General features: G+C 32.1%; 1 protein-coding gene across 2 annotated transcripts; it reads left to right on the top strand.

The window, feature by feature from the left end:
• Window positions 1-14,387: 14,387 nt before the first annotated feature.
• Window positions 14,388-21,526, top strand: LOC108457159 (alpha,alpha-trehalose-phosphate synthase [UDP-forming] 1-like). 2 transcript variants are annotated; one of them, XM_017756049.2, is made up of 18 exons: window positions 14,388-14,727; window positions 14,825-15,221; window positions 15,323-15,420; window positions 15,538-15,926; window positions 16,547-16,661; window positions 16,793-16,894; window positions 17,055-17,205; window positions 17,593-17,681; window positions 18,848-18,896; window positions 19,004-19,104; window positions 19,193-19,380; window positions 19,519-19,636; window positions 19,783-19,959; window positions 20,037-20,159; window positions 20,265-20,352; window positions 20,458-20,564; window positions 20,659-20,757; window positions 20,951-21,526. In XM_017756049.2, exons 1-18 carry the CDS (start codon window positions 14,677-14,679, stop codon window positions 21,308-21,310), a joined length of 2,802 nt encoding a protein of 933 aa, XP_017611538.1. In that variant the 5' UTR covers window positions 14,388-14,676; the 3' UTR covers window positions 21,311-21,526. The 2 variants fall into 2 exon arrangements, with proteins under 2 accessions (XP_017611538.1, XP_017611534.1); XM_017756045.2 differs by having other exon boundaries at window positions 14,389-14,727; window positions 20,458-20,588.
• Window positions 21,527-21,735: the final 209 nt, after the last annotated feature.

Raw genomic sequence — 21,735 nt, 5'->3', positions numbered from 1 at the left:
TTTGATGAATTGAATATTCCAGTCGTATTTAGCTAAGTTTGTTGTTGTGTTTATTGACGATATTTTGATATATTCAATAAAAGAGTTCTAACATGCTTAACCTTTGAAAACTGTGTTTCAAACTTTGCGTAAAAAATAGTTATACATAAAGTTTAGTAAATGTGAGTTTTGGCTTTGAGTAGTTGATTTTCTTGGACATGTGATTTCTGCCGATGGAATCCGAGTTGATCCTGATAAAATATTTGCAATCGTGTATTGGAAAGCTCTGAGAAATGTTTATGAGATACATAGCTTTCTGGGTTTAGCTGTTTAGCTCTTTATTAACCATGTTCTGTTAAAAAACTTCTCAATGATTGCACTGCCATTGACTAAGTTGTTGCGGAAAATGTTGAATGTCTAGTTAGAAAAGTGTCAGCAGATTTTTTATCAGCTGAAAGTTTTATTGATAGAAGCTCTAGTTTTGACACAGCCTGAGTTTGGAAAAAAATATATTGTATACAACGATGCTTCATTGTGTGGTTTGGGTTATGTGTTAATGCAATAGGGTAAAGTCATAGCTTATACATTTAAAAAGAATTATTTGACTCACGATCTTCAGTTAGTAGTTGTTGTGTTTGCCCTGAAAATTTGGCGTTATTATTTGTATGGTGAGAAATGTCACGTTTATATTGATTATAAAAGTTAGAAATACTTGGTGACTAAAAAAAATTGAATTTGCGACAATGAAGATGGTTGGAGTTGCTAAAAGATTACGATATAGTAATTGACTATCATCTGAGGAAAGCTAACGTAGTTGCTAATGCTTTAAGTAGAAAATCTCTATTTGCTTTGAAAGCTATGAATGTGTATTTGACTTTAGAACAGGATGGTTCTATTTTGGCAAAACAAAAAGTTAAACCGTTATTTCTACAAAGAATTCATGATCACTAAAAGCATGATTCAATGTTGCAATCAAAGCGAAGTCCAGTTGAGAATTTGCAAACTATTGAGTTTGTATTGATGATGATGACAACTTGTGTTTTTGTGACCGAATATGTGTACCTGATAATTCAGAGTTAAAACAAGACATTTTGAGTAAAGCTCATAACAGTGTTTATATGATACATCTAGGTAGTAATAAAATGCATTGTGATTTGAGACAAATGGGCAATCTGAGATAGTAATTCAGATACTCGAAGATATGTTACACTGTTGTGTAATAGATTTTGAAGGTAGCAGGAAAAATTATTTGTCGTTGGCCAAATTTACTTACAATAATAACTAATAGTCGAGTATAAAAATGGCATCGTTTGAGGCTTTGTATGGTCAGAAATGTAAAACTCAGTTGTACCGGTCTGAATTAAGTGAAAGAAAACTTATTGGGATTGATCTGATCCAGGAAGCAGAGGATAAAGTCAAAGTTATTCTAGATTGTTTAAAAGCTACCTTACACTGTCAAAAATCGTACACTGATTTAAAAAGAAAAGATATTAAGTTTAATGTCGGTGAAAAGTATTTCTGAAAATTTTACCCTGGAAAAAGGTATTAGGGTTTGGCAAAAAAGGAAAGCTAAGTCCAAGATTCATTTGGCCGTATGAAATTCTGGAAAGAGAATCGAAACAATAGCTTATAGATTAGCTTTGCCTCTAGAACTTGAGAAAAATCATAATGTTTTCCATATGTCTATGTTGTGACGTTACCATTCTGATTCCTCACATGTGATATTGCCTAAAGAGGTTAGATACAACCTGATTTATCATATTCCGGGGAGCCGATTAAGATTTTAGCTTAAGAGGTTATAGAACTTTGTAATAAGTCTGTACCATTGGTGAAAGTTCTGTGGCACAAACATGATGTACAATAAGCTATTGGGGAAACGATAGAATCTATGAAATCTCAATACTTGAACCTATTCTCAGGTAAGAAGTTTTGAGAACGAAAATTTTTTAAGGGGGGGAGGGTTGTAACAACCCGTTTTTGAGTGGTATCAAAAATAGTGATTTCAAGACCACAATTTCGACGAGCGAGTTCGTAAATATGATTATTTATGATTTTTAAGCCAGTTAGGTGTGTTAGTGAATTTTGATCCGGTAAATATTACTAATAGAATGATTAATTAAAGTACAAATGGTTTGCATCAAAAGTCAATGATTTTTGAAAAGAAGGTATTGAGACCTCGTTTCTGTAAATCGAGCTTGTAAATATTTTAATTGAATATTTACAGAGCTATTTTTTAGGTGAATGAGGTTTGGTCCAAAAATTTTGGTGTTTAGACAGTTGATTAAGGAAAAATGACTAAATTGTAAAAACTATTAAAGTTGATTGGTATTGAATTTTATTAACTAAATTGTATGATTAAGGATTGTTTGAGGTTTTAGAAGGTAATTTGATCATCTTTACTTATAATGGACGGTTATAGTGATCATCTTCCTCTTGCTAACCGATTTCTCTATGGATGGAAACCTTTCTTAGGTTTTGAAAGTTTCGGCCATTGCATGGTAATAAATTAAGCCCCCATTTTTTTATAAATTTTATGTTTTTGAGATCGTTGCAGCTTAATCTAGCTAAATCATACCTCCATTTTCAAAACTGTTAAAGAATTTAAAAGTTACCATTTCTATTTTTGAATCTCTTTGAAGGATTAATGGTAGATTTTGAAGCTTAGTAATGAAATATGACTATTTAGTTAAATGATTTTTGTTAGTTTTGCATTTAGGGACTAAAATGTAATTTTGATGAAAGTGACATTAAATTTTTTTAAATTTGGATTCTAGAGGGTTGTAGAAGGACATAATTGAAATTGGAATGAAAAATGAAGTTCAATTGTAAAAGTTATACTTGTTTCAGTTTTAGGGATTAAATTGGATAAAATGTAAAAGTTTAGGAAAATTTCGTAAAATATAATTAAAAGGTCATATGCATGTATTTTGAATGTTATAATATATTTTGAATTGATATTTTTAATTTTTAACTATTATATAGATCAAGTTGTTGATAACCCCAAAAAAAGAAAACTGCGGAATAGTCCCTACATTTCAGTTCGTTAGCTGATTTTCTTAAATAAGTTCAAACAGTTTATAATTATTAAAAATGTTGATTAACTATGTTATAAATACTTGTATATACTTAATGAATTTGAGATTAAATGGCATTGTTATGAAAATTGAGTTTGGACTCAATTGAAAGGTATATAGACATGTATGTGTATTGTGTAGAGTAATGGATGATATTGGGATGATTTTAATACATACTTTGGTACATGTAAATGTTTTGATAACATGAATGTTTTGAATCCTAAATAAGTGCTTGTTTGAACTTAATAAACGTTTAGGATACGATTAACATGCCAATAGGGTAGATACGTGCTTATCCTATTAGCACTATAATGCTCCTGATAGTACTTTCATACTCTTGTTAGCACTACGGTGCTTCTGGTAGCATATTCATTCTCTTGTTTGCACTACGATGCCCTGATTACACATTCTTGGTCCTGTTAAGCACTCCAGTGCCCTGTTTGCACATTTGTGCTTTATTTAGCACCTCGATGCTCCCTAATATTGTAACACGTATATTTGAATCAAGTTACAATTTTTCATCGGTTTGTCTTGATTAAATAAATGAAATGAATGATTTGTTGACTTGGAAATTATTAAATCCTTGAATTGGAATGATTGAAATGTACATTGGTGATCTTGTTACATGTTTATATGAAAGTCTCACTTGTTTCGTGTGATATGAAATATTAGGATTGAAAATTCCATGAAAACGTAGTTTTATAATTGTATTTTTAGTTGATAAGGTAAGTTAATGTATATGTTTTTGTATGAATTTACTAAGCTTTTGTACAGCTAATTCGATTTTGTTTCATGTTTCTTATAGTTGACATTTTGCGGAACACGACTATCGGATCTCTTCAAAGCTCACACTATCCAGCATCAGGCTCGATATTTCTTTTGAATGATCTTTTACGATTATGTGGCATGTATATAGGTTAAATGTTTAAATATTGACTTAGAAAGAAATGATTTGGGACATATGATCTATTGTTTTGTTTTAAGGTTTTTTGAATGTATATATGTGTGTTTTAGACTTGTATGAACATATTTAGATGAAGAATTATTATTGACCACTTGTGTTAGGTGTGATTTTGGAAGTTGGTAAGTTAAATCAAGGTTGAGATGAATGTTTGGAATGTATGCATTTTGATAATGAATTTGTTGGATAGAATATGTTATATGTATATCATATTGTTGTGAAAAGGTGTTATTAAGGCATATCGGTTAAAAGATTAAGGAAATGTATATATGGTATGGTTTGAGTTGAATTAAAAAAGTATATAATGAAGTATGTGAATTGTTGTGTAGATGTTGATTGTATAATTTTTTAAGTTTAGAAATGGATAAAATTTTATAAGATATGGATGAATGGTCATATGAATTATTTGTTACATGATTTGGTATGTATATTAGTTGATTCTTGTGCAAGTTTTGGCCATTTAGGTATTATTTGAAACATGAGCTTGTTTGATTCATGGCAACTCTTAAATTGGCACATAATTGTCCCATATGGTCTAGAATATTGGTGTGTGCCTTATACAAGATAGGCACATGCCCATGTGGGTATTGTAGGTTTGGTAATTATTGGACTACATAGCCACTGTTAGTTACACAGCCTGGGTACACGGCTGTGTGACTTATGCATACACAGGCACAGTTTTTCAGACGGCCGTGTGACCCTTGTTTTCATGTTTCCCTTCTTTGTTGCAAAAGTTTTAATTTAGTCTTCATTTAATCCAGAACTTATTTTAAAGCTTCCGTAAGCTCAATTAGGACTCGAATTAGTTTGTTAATTATGTTTTGCATGGATTATGAAATGAAAAAATTGTTTATAAGCCAGAATTGTATATGATGATCTCTATTTACTGTAGTGATATCCCGTGGCTCGGGTCTAGTGACTGGACGAAGTATGGAGTGTTACAATAATGCTAGTCTGTAAGCCACAAGATTAATTCTTTTGATTATTTTATACGGCCAAACAAATCTCGGGCTAAGTTTCCCTTTTTTATTGAACTGTAGTACTTTCTTCCACGGGGAGACTTTCAGATATACTCTATTACCAATCTATAACTTAGTATCTTTTCTTTTTCGATCAACATACAATTTCTGAAAATCAGAGACAACTTTCTAACAATCACGGATAATATGAAATTTATCTTTAGTTTCATGGAATAATCAGTCCCAACTAGCTTCTTTTCACTCAATTTTGACCAGTATAACAGAGTTCTACATTTACATCCTTACAAAGTTTTGAACGGTGCCATTTTAATACTGGATTGCTAGTTATTATTATAAGAAAATTCAATCTACGGTAAATATTTCTCCCAATTGCCTTCAAACTCAACAATACAACAACGAAGCATATCTTTTAGAATTTGAATAACTTGTTCTAACTAGCTGTCCGTTTGCGGATGGAAAGTATTACTGAAATTCAATCTAGTACCCAAGGCTTTGATCACGACTAGGAATAATTATTAACGGCACATTGTCCAAAATAATAATCTCATAAACATATAACTCAACTAATTTCTCAAATGAATAATCTGTGCACTGATTTTATTAACCTGTCAACAATTTCCTAGATCAAATATTTCTTTTTCGGTGATAGCGATAGACCTGATACAAAATCCTTAATAACATATTGTTATTTTCATCCCGAAATCATCATATGTAGTATTAAATATGACAGAACTAAACATTTCACTATAAATTCTGAGAAAAACATAAAAAAATGAATACCATCATCATGCACTTAGCCATTCACGAATTGAGGAAAAAAAAGGGCTTGCGGGAAGCCATTTTTAAACCTCTAAGGTTCTTCCAAGTTAAATCCTTTGCATGTAAGTCCATTTTTCACCCGTTTTTCATGAATTTTGTGTTTTGAAATCATTGTAGCTTAATCTAGCTAGCCCAGAGACTATTTTGTGAAACTTTAAAAGTTTTCAAAACTTTTCATTGATGTTTTTGAAGCTTTCTTGATGTTTATGCTAGATTTTAAAACTTGATGTTGAAATATGACTATGTTGTAAAATGATTTTTTGTATAGTTTTTAAGTTAAAGGACTAAATTGAAAGTATGTTAAATTTGGCATGGTTTTCTAGTAAAATTTCAAAATTAGAAGGATGATTTGGGATGGAAATGAATTCGACATAATGGGTATAGGGGTTAACTGTGAAAACAAGATTGTTTTAATTTTAGAGACTAAATTGAATAAAATGAAAAAGTTTAGCGCAATTGTAAAAATTTTCAATAAAGAAGTTATATGCATTAAATTGGTTATTATAAACTATTTAGAATAGATAATTGAAATAAATTACTATTTAGATCAAGAGTCGGTAAATAATCGTGGAAAAGAGAAACTTGTTGATTAGTCCCTAACATTGCAATTTTGTTGTTTAGAATTTCATATTTTTAATTTAGTATAATTTGTAATGCTATAATGACTTGTAAATTATGGTTTTTTGAATATGTGTATATATAATTAAATTGTCACAAACTGATATAAGGTGAGAAATTGATTAAATTGTAAAGTGTTTACGATTTTGTGTATCGAGCTTGGATGAAAATAGGAAAGGATACAAATGACATGCCAATAGGTTATTTTGCGCATTGTATGGGATTGACTAGTGATGAGATGATGATTCTTGACTTCTTATTATACACTAAATATACTGGAGTCTTGCACTTGTTACAGATTACCGAGCTATATTTACAGTGATTGACACTTGGTGCCCAGGCGTGTTTCTAGAGGGACGTTAGCCTATGGGATAGGCACTTAGTGCCTAGGAGTGATCTTCGTTGGATTGACTCGATTGAAGATTTTGGCGTGTTTTGGGTGGATAATCGCGTATCAGTATCTATTCATATAGTTCATCGAGCTGAATTTCAATGGTTAAATGAAATGATGATATGTATTTGATATTTGGTTATGATGCCATGTGGATGACTTTTATATATGTGATGTCCACGAAACTAACTAAAAATTCGACAAAGGCAAGTGCACATATCAATTAATAATATAGCTATGGTAAGAAAAGATATCATTCTCACGAAGACTAAAAGTACTAGTAATTACCGTCTCTTTATTATTTAACCGAAAAACTAGAGTGATTGATTAAAACTAAAATTAACTAAATTAATTAACTAAAGAACACGACAAAGAACGAATCAGGAAAACAAACAATTAACAACCAAGAAACGAAACAATACCCAGGAAAGAATCCACCTAGATTTCGTCTGTCACTAACAATCTAAATTAAACAATTTCTTTATTTAGTATCTTAATCCTTAGAAATCCCTAAATTATGCTAATATCTTTTTCAAGAGCAAGAGTAACTGAATCTAGGTTGATTAATTGAAATTTCTTTCTAATTAAAACCATCGTTATCACATTAATTCGATCTATGGATCCCCTTATTGGATTTGACTCTAATACGATAGATTTATATTGTCCTATTTCTAGGATTGCATGCAACTCCACTTAATTATGCTAAATCTACTCTTAAACAGAGACTTTTCCTCCTCTGATCTAAGCACAACAAACATGGATAAATAGTCTGGAAATATTAAACCAAGAATTAAGTACACATAATTAAGAACAAGATTCAAGTATTTATTGCGTAAAACATAAATCAAAAGATAGAATTCATCATAGGGTTCATCTCCCCTAGGTATTTAGAAAATTAGTTCATAATGGAAAATAAAAACATCCCAAAGATAGTAAAGCCACAAAAAATAAAGAAACTCATAATAAATTTCAAAAAAATCAAAAGGAGATATTCAATCTTGATGGAAATCTACTTCAAAGTTGGCCTCAATGGCATTTTTCGAGCTGTTTTCTTCAATATTCTTTGACGACTTCCTCCCCTCTTCTTATATTTGGTATTTATAGGTCTTAGAATTCCCGAAAAACCTAAAAATTACATTTTTTCGCATTTTCAGAGTGCAGTTCTCGATTTTCACACGGCCTGGTACATGACCGTGTGGCTCACATAGCCGTGTGTCCAACTCGTGTGGAATGGCCCAGCCCATGTGACTCTTGAAATTTGCTCAATTTTCACTCGTTTTTTGCTCATTTCGTTCCCAAATGATCTCCTAAGTATAGAAACATGAATTTAAAGGATTAGGAGCATAAAATTCACCATTTTAAATCAAATAATCATCCAAAAATACATTTAAAATGAAGCTAAAACATGTTATTTTTGGCATTTATCAATGTGTTCATGATTTCCAATATTATTTCGTGACTTGATAATGTTTGATATCGTATAGATGAGATGATTAATGACTCGTATATATGAAACTCACCTATTGAATGCTTGTGGTTGATAGGGTTAATGTTAGTTAATAAGTTTGTTAATTATTAAACTATGTTTCAAGGTAAGTTATATTGTTTTAACCTGTGAACTTACTAAGCTTATTGAAGCTTACTGGTGTCGTTTTTCTTATTTTCTTGTAGATTTCATTTTGCAGAACCGAGCAATCGGATTAAGTTGAAGATCACACTATCCAACTATGTAGACTTTGAAAATGTTTATTTTGGAATATGTGGCATGTAATTGGAGTAACTTGTATTTGTTTATAAGTGTTCTTAGGTGCTTGTGTGTAAGTTGAGTGTTTATGGTAAATAATGTGCTGGATGATAGCTTGGTTTAGAGATTTGAAAGTGATATTTGCTTGATATGTGATGAGATATATATATGATGGCATGAAATGCATATATAAGAAATTAACGTGATAAGTAATGTTTAAATAGATAATACTTTGATTATAGTTGTTGTGAATATTATGAATTGGTATATGGATTATTTTCCTTTAGTAGCCAATATGTGGTACATATGTTTTGGCAAGTAATGTTATTTGATGATTGAATTATGGTACATTGTCATCTTATATGGTATTATTGAGTTAAACTTGAACTTGGTAGAGATTGAAGTTGAATGTTAGACTTGAATGTTGTTTGTGATGGTGCCTTATGACATATTGGTTAGAATTAGGTAAATGGCATGTTTTGGTATGTTTTTGATATAATTTGAACAAGTTGAATTATTGATTAATGGCATAGTTGTGGTCTAAGTAAGCATGAAATGGTATGACTTGCATTTGAAGGCACACTTAGGTTCACACAGGCTGAAACATGGCTAACACACGGTCGTGTGCCATACACAGGTATATGGCACGACCGTGTGGTCTATGTGATTTAGTTATCAATTAGCACACACAACCACAGTCTGTTACATGGTTTAGAGACATGGTCGTATACCTCCACCCACACGGTTTTAGTCCTTACACACGGTTGAACAACATGACCATGTCTCATAGCATCACAGGACACCAAGCTCTCACACAATTGTATGACCCCTGTTTTTGGTTTTTACCATACTTTTCTATTTTGTTTTGAATTAGTCCCTACTTGTTTTGAATTGATTCTAGAGTTTCATAGACTCGATTTAAGTCTCGTTTTTGCATGATTAGCATGATATCGAATGATTATTTGTTAATGATTGATTAAATTGAAATTTGAGTTGAAATTGCATATTCTTGACTTGTTAATTGTCGTAGTATCCTATAACCTTAATCCGATGACAGAGACGGGCAAGGGGTGTTGCAACTATAGTTTGATCATTTCCAACAAGTTTCTGTTTAATTAACAATTTCGGAGTATATATTTACAATTCTTGAATTCTCTGTAGAAATACCAATTTAGTTTTCAGCTCAGTTGAAATAGAATTATCACAATCTTCAGTTAAGTGAGTATTCGCAACTTTTAGAGATTTCTGGCTTAGCAAATTAGTTCTCATATCAGTGTTTACCCAGATGATAATGATAACCGATGATCAACTATAAACTTTCAACTACTTTAGATATTTGCGCTATCTCCAATTTAATTCTGTAGCTTCTGTTGAAATAGATTTCAATTGTTTGAAATTTTGTTGGCATTTATTCAATCAAACAAATCGGACATTTTCCCGCAACAACTTCGTTAATAGTAGAGTTATCATCTAGAAGTCTGAACAATTCATCTGCAATATTGAATAAATCCCAGAAAACTTTACACTTCTATATTATTTCTCGGAGATTCCCTAGTTCACATTTATTAGAGGTTGATCCGAAGTAATTTAGATATCTTCAGCTATTATCCAAAAGACCTAGAAAAACTTACTTCTGAAAAATAAAATTCATATTTTCTGGTCTTTACATATACTTGTTTCTCTCATAAAATCTGTAACACTATTTTTCTGATGCTGATCTTGTTCAAGTTCATTCATCGCATAAATTGAATATCTTCAATAACATAGCAATAATTCTATGAAAATATAGCTAGCAAATTCTATCCATTACATTTATAAAGAGACCGAGCGATCGATAATTCAAATAGTGTTACTAGAAACTCACATTGTTTATATCAAGTTTGGAAAGTTATCTTCGACACACCAAACTCATAACTCTGAACTGAAAACAACCTGGTTGAAAATCAATACTTGAAAATACGGTAGTTCCCTTAACTAAACAAATAAATCTTCTCTATAAAGTAATAGGTATTGGTCTTTTATGGTGTCTCACATCTGATATATGTAATCAATACACGATTATCATAATTCCATCTTTCTTTTTCACAAACACATTATCACTCTCCAAGATTACACGCTCGGTTGAGTAAATATCATATCAAATAATTATTTCAACAATGCCTACAATTCTTGTAATTCTGTCAATAACATTCTATATAGAGCAATAGAGATCTAAGCGGTTCCGAGTATTGTATCAGTTACAAACTCATATTCTCTTACGGGTGATAATCCAGATAGTTTCTTCTAGAAATATATTAATAAATTCTTTACTCATTTCTATCTAATTATTCCTCGATTCTAACATTCTAATATCTAGGATACAAATAAGGTATGATTCACAACCTTTTTCTAATCATTTCATGGGTCGTTAACATTAACATGCTATTGGTCACACAATTAGTTCTAACAATCTTAACATTTATAGACTTCTCATACTGACACTTCATTACAATATGTATATAACAATATTTAACCACAACATTTTTGGAAAAAAAAAGGGTTTGAAAAATTACAGTGAAAAATAAATTTAGGGAAAATAGAGTTTTAAAAAATTTTCCATAACAAAAATTGTACCTTTTCGGTTCGTCTAGGATGAGCGCTTCAACCGAGTAGTCTTCTCCGCTATCCTCGAGCTTACGTTGCCAAGTGTGGGCTCGCTTTTAATCAAAAAAATTTTCACAAAAATTACTAGTAGGGTAATTTCACAATTTCTCTAAACTTTTGGGTCAAGTTGTAAATTAAAAAAATATCTCTAGAAATTTTCTGAAATAATCTCTTCAGAGAATTTTCTCTCTACAACTTTCTCTTGAATTTAAGTATGTGTAAAATAATGACCCAATGCTCTCTTTATATATGGAGAGTTTAGAGAGTTCAACTATAATTAAACTTAATCACTTTAATATTAAATTAGTATAACATTTACCTTGATAAATATTAGATTAAATTTAATATTAAAGCTTATTAAAATAATAGAATATTTATCTACATGATAAACATTAAATTAATTTTAATATTAAGATAATCACTTTAGTATTAAATTAATAAAATATTATTAAGATAAGTATTAAATTTAATTTAATATTAAACTATTAAAATAATATTATTTTTGGAATAACTAATCTGAAATCAAATTTTTTGGTAGAGCCTTAGTAGGAGTATAACTCTTCCACTCATCAACTACCAAAGACCAACCGCCGTTGGCCATCGGGACGCCACCGTCGCAGCCGGCGACACCGTTGTGTCCGGTGATGCAGGTGTGACACCCTTACGGCACCCCAAGTCGGTCTGGTCTAGCCACCGGTTGGGCTGTCGGTCCGGTTTCACATACCGGGTCCAGTTCAAGCAGTTTTTGGGTCTTGGTCTGGGTTTTGGGATCTCAGGCCCAATTTATGATCTCAGGTCCAATTTTTAAGTCCAATTACCTAATGGTCAATTGTCTGACTAGAAAATTAATCTCCAAAAATATCATATTAATTTTAATTAATTTGATTAATTTAATTTTATTTGATCAAAAATAATTTTTTTCAAAAATCACATAGATTTTCCAAATTAATTGTTTAAGAAAAATTTTTAATCAAATTCTCTAGTTGAACAATTTTCACGACCACCTAATTTAATTTCCAAAGTCATAGAATTTTCTTCTGATTCAAATACAGTCAAATCGAGCTTTTGCCGAGCTAGCGGAGGGACCAATCAGACATATGCAATTAGGCTCTAGTAATTATAATTATTTCCAGAAGCATCATTCTGATAATTCACAGTTATTTAATAATGGAGTCAGTCCAAAAGAAGTAATGGTTGAAAAATCCTTATTGCATACTCTTTACGAAAACAATTCATTCAACTGTAACCTCATGTATGAGACTTTTACTAAGTTCATCGGGATTAATCTCAACATTTCCATTCAGTACCATTCCATTTCAATTAAGTTAAATCATCAATTTAAGTACTAACTCATAACCAATTCAAACTTTCAATAAAACATAAATACACATTTAAACATAATACAACAAAAATTAAATCTTATTTATGCCATATGAACTTACCAGGGGTAAACAATAAAAGTAGAAGTGTCAGGGACTAATCAGTAAATTTCCCTTTTCCTCGATTACCTATCGGTTCTTGATCTATACAGTAATTTATTTCCAGTTATCAGTTCCAAACACTTTAAATAATTTCAGTTCATGTATATGCCATATTTTATTCATTTTTCACAATTTCCTTAAAGTTTTATCTTTTATTCAATTTAGTCCCTAACACCAAAACAAACATATTGTTCACATTTAAACCCCAAACTTTCAATCTGAATTTAATCTCATCCCAATACAGCCTTAAAGTATCTATATTTATAAGAATTTCATGCTAGTTTTAATATATTTTCATTTTAGTCCTTAAACTCAAAACTAACAAAAATAAATTTTCATAATAGTCCTATTTCATATTAAAACATCAAACTCAACTATTAATCATTTAAAAGCTTTAAAACAACAATGATCTTTTCAAAACTTTAAAAATTTTAAAATTTAGTACCGAGTTAATTAAATTAAATTACGCACATTTCAAAAATATAAAATTATTAAAACAGACATCTAGAGAACCTATATGCAAGGGGACTGAAAGCTTCAATTCAAAACAATCGCTTCTTCCTTTATGTTTGTGTATTCGGTGAAGACAACTAAAAATGGGAAAGAAGATAACTAAGTTTATTTTTTAACTTTATTATATTTATTATTTTAACATTAAAATAACATGCAAAATATAACAAAATATGCACCAACCGTCCCACTATTATAAAATGTGGTATTATTGCCATATTAAACTTCAGTCATTTCTTAATTAATTAATTTAACTAATAAAATTAGTAGTGATTAATTTTAAGTACCTTAATTAGCCATATAATTACTAAAATTTTCAGACTAAATTTTAATTCATCTATATGACAGTCCGTAAACATTTAATGAAAATATTTATAGGTTCAGTTTACAGAAACGAGGTCCTGACACATTATTTTCTAAAACCATTGACTTAAGGATTAAACCACTTGTACTTTAATTAATAGTTCAATTAGCAAAATTTATTAAATCAAAATTCATTATAGCATTATATTTGACTCATAAATATTATTTAATATTTACGGATTTACTTGTCTAAATGATGGTCCCAAAACCATTGTTTCCGACACTATTGAAAAACATGTTGTTATAGTTCAAGCTTGAGCTCGATCCATATTTTAGATAAACCTAATATTTTTACCCAAATCCTCTCAAATTTTAAGTAACTCGACTTATGAACAAGTTTGAGTGACACCAACTCTGTAAAGTGATTAAATAGATTTATAACAAAATTGTGAATACTTTGTATTATTTAAATTGTGGATAAAATTTTTATCCGAAATTCAAGTATAAAAATATCATAAATTAAGCGTAAATCAGGTATATTTAAAAATATTGTTAAATACTTATAATAAAAGTCAAAATTTTAAATGTGTAAATAATAACCAAATCTTCGTCTTAAAGTTAAAACAATATTATGAAAATAGATAAATGTAAAATGATGGCACGCTAGTCCAAGAAACCGCTTTTAACGTAATATAATATATAAAAATATCTCAATTCTCAACTGCTTTGGTATATTCGATTCGAATCGCCTAAAAGTTTTTTTAGTTTATTTATTCATTAAAATTAATCTTTAATATTTAATTTATTTATTTTTATAAAAATTAGTATTTTAATTTTTAAAATAAAAAAGAAAATTTGACTTAATTTAAGAATAAATTTATTTATTGATGATGATAATGATTATAGCAATAATTATAAGCAAAATCCCGGTAGCTACTGCATGGCCTAAAAAAAGGCCTATTGCAGTTGGCATTTTTCCAATGGCGGAAATGGTTTATGGATAACAAAATCTGTGAAGATGATGAATCCTTATATATCTGATTCTTTGGCGATAGATTTTTCAAAATTTTTCCCTTTGAATTCTCTTGTATTTTAGCCCACACGGGCATTTAAGCCCTCCCAAAAATTCCGCGTTATTTGTTGTCAACTTGCTTCACTTGAAAAAAAAAATCAATGTCAATTTCATCCCAAGAGATCTGCATTTTGCCTAACAAGAACAATCTGGTGATTTCAAAGGAACCCTTTTTTTCTTCCTTTGTAATTTACTCCTTTTTTTTTTTTTGATTTTCTCATTGTTTTTTTCTTGCTTTTTTGTTTTTAGGCTTTGTTGCAAACTAATGGTATGCCAGGGAACTTATATAATATCTGTAGTAATCTCCCTGCTACACCAACAAGATTGGAAAGGCTTCTTAGAGACAGGGAGTTGAGGAAGTACTCCAAGTGTTTGAATGATTGTGAAGCTGAGTTACCATCATCAACCCAAGATTGTTTTTCACCTGATCTTGAGACTTCAACTTGTTGGTTCAACGATGAAGAACTTTTAGAACCTGTTTCAGCATCAAGGTCTTTGAATGATGATGGCGAAAGACTCGATTTTCGAGCTTCAAAACAACGGCTTTTGGTGGTTGCTAATAGGTTGCCAGTCTCTGCAGTTAGGCATGGGGAAGATTCTTGGCAACTTGAGATGAGTGTTGGTGGCTTAGTCACTGCACTTCTTGGTAAACTCATCACATCAATAATTCAATTATGTTTTTTTTTTTCGGGTTTTTTCGGTTTTCAGTATAGTGCTTGCAGTGTTTATTGTAATTTTGTTATGAAGGTGTGAAGGAATTTGATACCAGATGGATTGGTTGGGCTGGCGTGAATGTCCCTGATGAAATTGGACAAAAGGCATTAGCTAAAGCTTTAGATGAAAAGGTCATATTAGAACAGAAAAATGAAGTTCATAATTGTTGTTAAAGAAATGCAAATCCATAATCTTGGAAAAATTTTAGTAGGGTTTATATGCTTAATTTTGTGCTTTAGTTAATGCAGAGGTGCATACCGGTATTTCTTGATGAAGAAGTTGTTCATCAATATTATAATGGATATTGTAACAACATATTATGGCCACTGTTCCACTATATCGGACTTCCGCAAGAAGACCGCCTTGCGACTACTCGGAGCTTTCAATCTCAGTTTGATGCTTATAAGAAAGCGAATCAGTTGTTTGCTGATGTCGTTAATGAACATTATGAGGAAGGGGATGTTGTTTGGTGCCATGATTACCACCTAATGTTCCTTCCAAAATGTCTAAAAGAACGGAACAGTAAAATGAAAGTCGGTTGGTTCCTTCATACTCCATTTCCTTCTTCGGAAATCCATAGGATGCTGCCATCTCGGTTGGAGCTGCTGAGGTCCGTTCTTGCTGCTGATTTAGTAGGGTAAGTTCATTTTGCTTCTGGCATTGTTTATGCAGATTCAGTTATCTTGTTTTTCATTCAGTGTTTATGTAAGGTAGGTTGCTTGGATATATGAATTTTGCTTAGATTGCATGCCGGATGAATGTATTTGAATTTCCACTAAATCTAGTATAGAAATGTACTTTGGGTTTGACTCTGTATGGAGCTTAAACATTCCTCAGGTTTTATTACCGCCCTTAACGAAAGCTTACTTTGAAGCACATGTTTTCCGGTTGCAAATCTTTCAATTGTTTTCCATTCTATTTCCTTGCAGCCAATGTGATACAAACTGTTATATTCGTTCTACCTGAACACTGGCAGTTACCTATAGGCCAGTTTGATTTTTATGCTAGTCTGGTACCTAACAGATAAATTGCACTCTACGTTTTGGAGTGATTATGCCGATTCTTGATTTGATAGGTTGATTCAATTTAACGTTTTGACATGCTTGGGAGTTGAGCAATGTCAAGATTTTTTTGTTTGAACTGCTGCAAAACTGCATTGTTAATTTTAACAGACTCCAGTATTACTCTGTGCATGTTAAAGTTCTCAAGTTCATTACTGTGGCAATATTTTCAATTTTTGGTTTGTTGACTTTCTAGCTTCCATACATACGACTATGCAAGGCATTTTGTTAGTGCTTGTACTCGTATTCTCGGGCTGGAGGGCACACCTGAAGGAGTAGAGGATCAAGGAAAGCTGACTCGCATTGCTGCAGTATGTCTTAGTTGTTCTCATTCTCTGTTTATTATCTAAAAAACTTCTAGTGCTTAGGTCTTTTAGCATTTGAAAACATTTATTCCTCATCACATCTACTATTTTTGTTGGATGGGATCTTGAAATTACAGTTTCCAGTAGGGATTGATTCTGAACGATTCATTAAAGCTCTTGAACTCCCTGAAGTACAAGATCACATGAAAGTACTGAAACAGAGGTTTGCAGGTCGAAAGGTAGGAATTGGTCAATTGGATTCTTTGCTTTTCTCCCTTAATTATCAGTTATGTTTGCGTAACATTCATTAGGCATTTTAAAATCTCATCTTTTGTTTCAAGGAAGCAACATTCAATCTGTTTTCTGAGTTACTTACAATTAATGTTTAATAATTGAAAGGTAATGTTAGGCGTTGATCGGCTTGATATGATCAAGGGAATACCCCAGAAGATTTTGGCATTTGAAAAATTCCTCGAGGAAAATCCCAATTGGTGTAATAAGGTGGTTCTCCTTCAAATTGCTGTCCCTACCAGGACCGATGTTCCTGAGTGTATGTTCCTCTGTATATATGTTTCTTCTTCCCATTTGGTTACCTGAAATATTGCCTTTTTCAATGAGAACCACCACAGCAAATTGATTAACTAGCATCTCAAGATACTCTCATGTTGATTTGCCCTCTTATTGTGCCATGCTGTCTTTTATAACAATAGACTGTTGCATGTATTATGTAAACAGAAGATGCAGTGCCAATCTTCATATTCAGTAGATATTTTTTAATAACGAATCGATTTTGCATGAGTCAGTTATTGCATTTTTTACCAGAATGTCGTCTCATTTAATTTAGCTTTCTGATAATCGAAGGCTTTCTTAGTCCATTTTTGCCTCTCTTCCTCTACCCCGTTCTCAAAACCTTACATGTCTCACTTTCTTGATATAGATCAAAAGCTTACAAGCCAGGTTCATGAGATTGTGGGGCGCATTAATGGAAGATTTGGAAGCCTTACTGCTGTACCAATACATCATCTGGTTTGTCTATACCTTATTATCTGTTTCCATATATGATATGACTAAAGAATGAACTAAAGGTTACTGCTGGATTGGAAAGATTCAGACCAAAAAAGAAAGACATCTAAGCTTAATCTTATTTACTTTCTTCAACATATGTTACTTTCAAGAAATTCTAGAGGAAACTATGAAAATTTGAAGTGTGAAGTGGTTAAAAATTCTTATTGATAAATTATCACAGATTGTGTAAGGTACAGATATAGGACATTGGCTTGTGTTTGTAAAAATATAACTTATGCAAGGATGCACATGCAATGTGTGTGTGCTTCAATATTGCTGCATATATAGGTGAATAAATGCAATTTTAAGAATATGATCAATCAACAATGACCTAGCTAGAACGCAATTCAAAGTTCAGTAAAAGTACCATGAAGGCCCCTGTACTAGGAGTCGGATTGCATTTTGTCTCCTGTATTTTAGATCAAAGAGTAAATTGATCATTCTGTTAAAAATTCCATCCACTTTTATGGTTAAAAATTGGTCCTTGTACCTTATGGAGGTACATGTGGTATGCCATGTGTTATTGTTTAATTATTCCATTAGCTACGTCAGTTTTTAATAGTATAAGTGGATGAAATTTTTAACAAAAATGACCATTCTGCTCTTTGATCTAAAGTAGAAGGACTAATTTGCCCATTTTTTTAGTAGAGGAGGCAAAATCAAATTGACTCCTAGTACAGGGGCCTCCATGGTACTTTTGCCTTCAAATTTCATATGGCATATTCCTTTTTAAAGGATAAGTAAAGCCTTTGTTTGCTTATATGAGCACCGTTTCATGCCAGTACGGCATACTGGATGCTTGTTTAATCAAGTAGAACCGTGAGGCTATACGGTCTTGGGAAGATTTTAGAATACTCCGATGAATATTGACTTCAAAATATGTGTTGGGAAGATATGTATATGACTTTAGTATGTGCCAAATGAATGTGAAATTTTATCAGGTTATATCATTGAATACACTACATGAATTTGTGAATACTGTAGATTTTGTTGCCAAGACAGACTTAAAGGAGGAGTACTAAACTTAAATAAACTCCATTCTTGTAGCCGTTGAATATGAAATATTTGCACCCTTTATAACTCTAATATGCCTCAATTTCTAAAGCGTTTTCCTTACTGTTTTGCAGGATCGTTCTCTTGATTTTCATGAATTATGTGCACTGTACGCTGTTACAGGTACCGACCTTTGTACTTTAATACCAATTAGAATCACTATTTTTGTTTGAAATGATAACTTGATTTTTATTCATGTCTGAACTTTTGGCAATTAACAAATCATGCAGATGTAGCTCTTGTGACATCTTTGAGGGATGGAATGAACCTCGTCAGCTATGAGTACGTTGCCTGCCAAGAGTCCAAGAAAGGGGTCCTTATACTAAGTGAGGTACTTAGATTGGATTTGGATTATACTTATGTAAGGGCTTTTCCGGATGTGTGTAATTTTCTTAAGAATGTCCCTGCACATATTCTAGTTTGCTGGGGCTGCTCAGTCTCTTGGTGCCGGAGCCATTTTGGTTAATCCATGGAATGTCACTGAAGTTGCTTCTTCCATTGGTTATGCTTTGAATATGCCAGCTGATGAAAGAGAAAAACGACACCACCATAACTTCAAGCATGTGATTTCACATACAGCTCAAGAATGGGCTGCAACTTTTGTAAGGTGGTGATCATAGCTTAGCGCTCATATTTTCTTTGATGAGAACTTGAGGGAGGGGGTGATTGGTGCTTATAATGTGAGATTAAAATTGAAATAAGACCTTTCAGTTTTATGGTAAACTCTGAAGCTTTGTTTGTGCAGTGAACTTAATGTTACCATTGTTGAAGCTCAACTGAGGACAAGACAAATTCCCCCACCACTCCCAATTGAAGTTGCGGTTGATCGCTATTCATGTTCGAATAATCGATTGCTCATATTGGTATGCTAATTTTCGTAGTCTCATCTTTCTTTATTTGACAATGTCGAAGGGGCCCTGCTTCTCTCGCTCTGTATCTCCAAACATTATAGGAAAAGAGAAAAACCACTTCTAATTTTTATTTTCGTAATCTCTCTTCCATGTTACAGGGATTTAATGCAACTTTAACTGAACCAGTGGATACCCTTGGAAGGAAGGACAGTCAAATTAATGAATGGGAGCCCAAGTTACGTCCAGATTTACAAGAACCTTTGAGAAAACTTTGTGATGATCCGAAGACAACAGTTCTTATCCTCAGTGGAAGCGCTAGAAATGTCCTGGATGATGTATTAAATCCTTAGTTTTGACTTGTTGCATTTTTTTCTTTAAAATGAAATCTCCGAACTCGTAATTTGCACTGCAGAACTTCAGTGATTACAACTTGTGGTTGGCAGCCGAAAATGGGATGTTTTTACGAGTTACAACGGGAGATTGGATGACGACAATGCCTGAAAACTTAAGTATGGAATGGGTGGATAGTGTTAAGGTACTTAACATTAGCTCGATAAAGCTCATAATATGTATGGAGTTCTGTGTTTAGACTTTCTGATGCTTCTGTGTCTAGACTTTCTGATGCTTACTCTGATTTCAGAATGTATTTGAATATTTTACCGATAGAACTCCTCGATCTCAGTTTGAGGTCCGAGAGACTTCACTCATATGGAACTATAAATATTCAGGTCCTCATCTGAGCCTCTTTTTAGCACAGATAATCACTTGATTTTATGTTGGTTTCTTGCGTTTATTAATTTTTCTTCTGAACAACTTAATGAAAAAAATGCTAGATGTTGAGTTTGGAAGACTTCAAGCGAGAGATCTGTTGCAGCATCTTTGGACTGGTCCGATCTCTAACGCATCTCTCGATGTTGTCCAAGGTAGACGGTCTGTTGAGGTTAGATCAGTCGCTGTTACAAAGGTATGCTTTAGTGGTATTATTCACTCTTGGATCACAAGTTACCTCATTTCATGCTTTAATGTATATATAGGGTGCCGCAATCGATCGAATCCTCGGAGAAATAGTTCATAACAAAGGCATGAAAGAACCTATTGATTACGTCCTATGTATCGGTCACTTTCTCACTAAGGTGCGTTTTCGATCACCAACTTTTAGCTGTTTTCCTTTCTTCCAAAGTTTTCCTATATAAGGGAATAATATGAACTTGGAGAACCAACTCTCCAATGCAGGATAGGATTTAGCCTCAAACTAATGAAAAATTGATTGCATTGATTGATAAACTTCGAAAACTGAAACTATATGATGATCTGCAATTGGTTCAGGATGAAGACATTTATACATTTTTCGAGCCAGAGCTTCCCTCAGAAGTCCCGGCTTCGGTAAGACCCCAAGTACCAACACAAGTTAGGACATCCACCGCTGGGTCGAGGGCAGCTCTCCTTCTGAAACGAAATTCTATGTCGGCTGTAGAACAGAACAAGAGCTATTCCATAGATGGAGATACGTTGCACTTGATGGTGACCGATCGAATATCGTTTCAAGAGGGTTCTTCAGTGCTTGATCTTCAGGCCAACGATTACTTTTCTTGCTCCGTTGCAAGGAAAAGATCAAACTCGCGCTACCGCCTTCAATCATCTGATGAAGTTGTGACACTCTTGAGAGAACTAGCAGATCATCGTTGACGGTAAAAACCCGAGATTTAAAGCATATTCTTCGATCGTATCATATTTATTGTTATTGCAGACATAGTAGTTGTTATCGGTCATCTACAGTATATCATGGGATATATACCTAGATGGATTTTACATTAGACGTAGCAAAGTTCAAAGATTAGTTTTATATATTTAGTAGTAAAAGTTCTTTTGAAAATAATAAATTTCCTTTTTTTCATAATAAAATTTTTTCTTTTGCAATAATATATACATATATAATAGCCAATTAAAACTTTGAATTTGATTCGATAACACTCAATTAAATATATTTGTTTATATGTAAAAAGTTAGAATTTAAATATTTAAAAATTCTTTTATTATATTTTAAAAGCAATATGTATGCTTAAAATAAAGAATGCTCAATTAAATTCACTAGCCATTATAATAAATATTAA

The sequence above is a fragment of the Gossypium arboreum genome, chromosome 9 (assembly GCF_025698485.1).
Source record: "Gossypium arboreum isolate Shixiya-1 chromosome 9, ASM2569848v2, whole genome shotgun sequence".
Taxonomy (NCBI): Eukaryota; Viridiplantae; Streptophyta; class Magnoliopsida; order Malvales; family Malvaceae; genus Gossypium; species Gossypium arboreum.
This window is presented reverse-complemented; position numbering and strand designations above follow the sequence as displayed.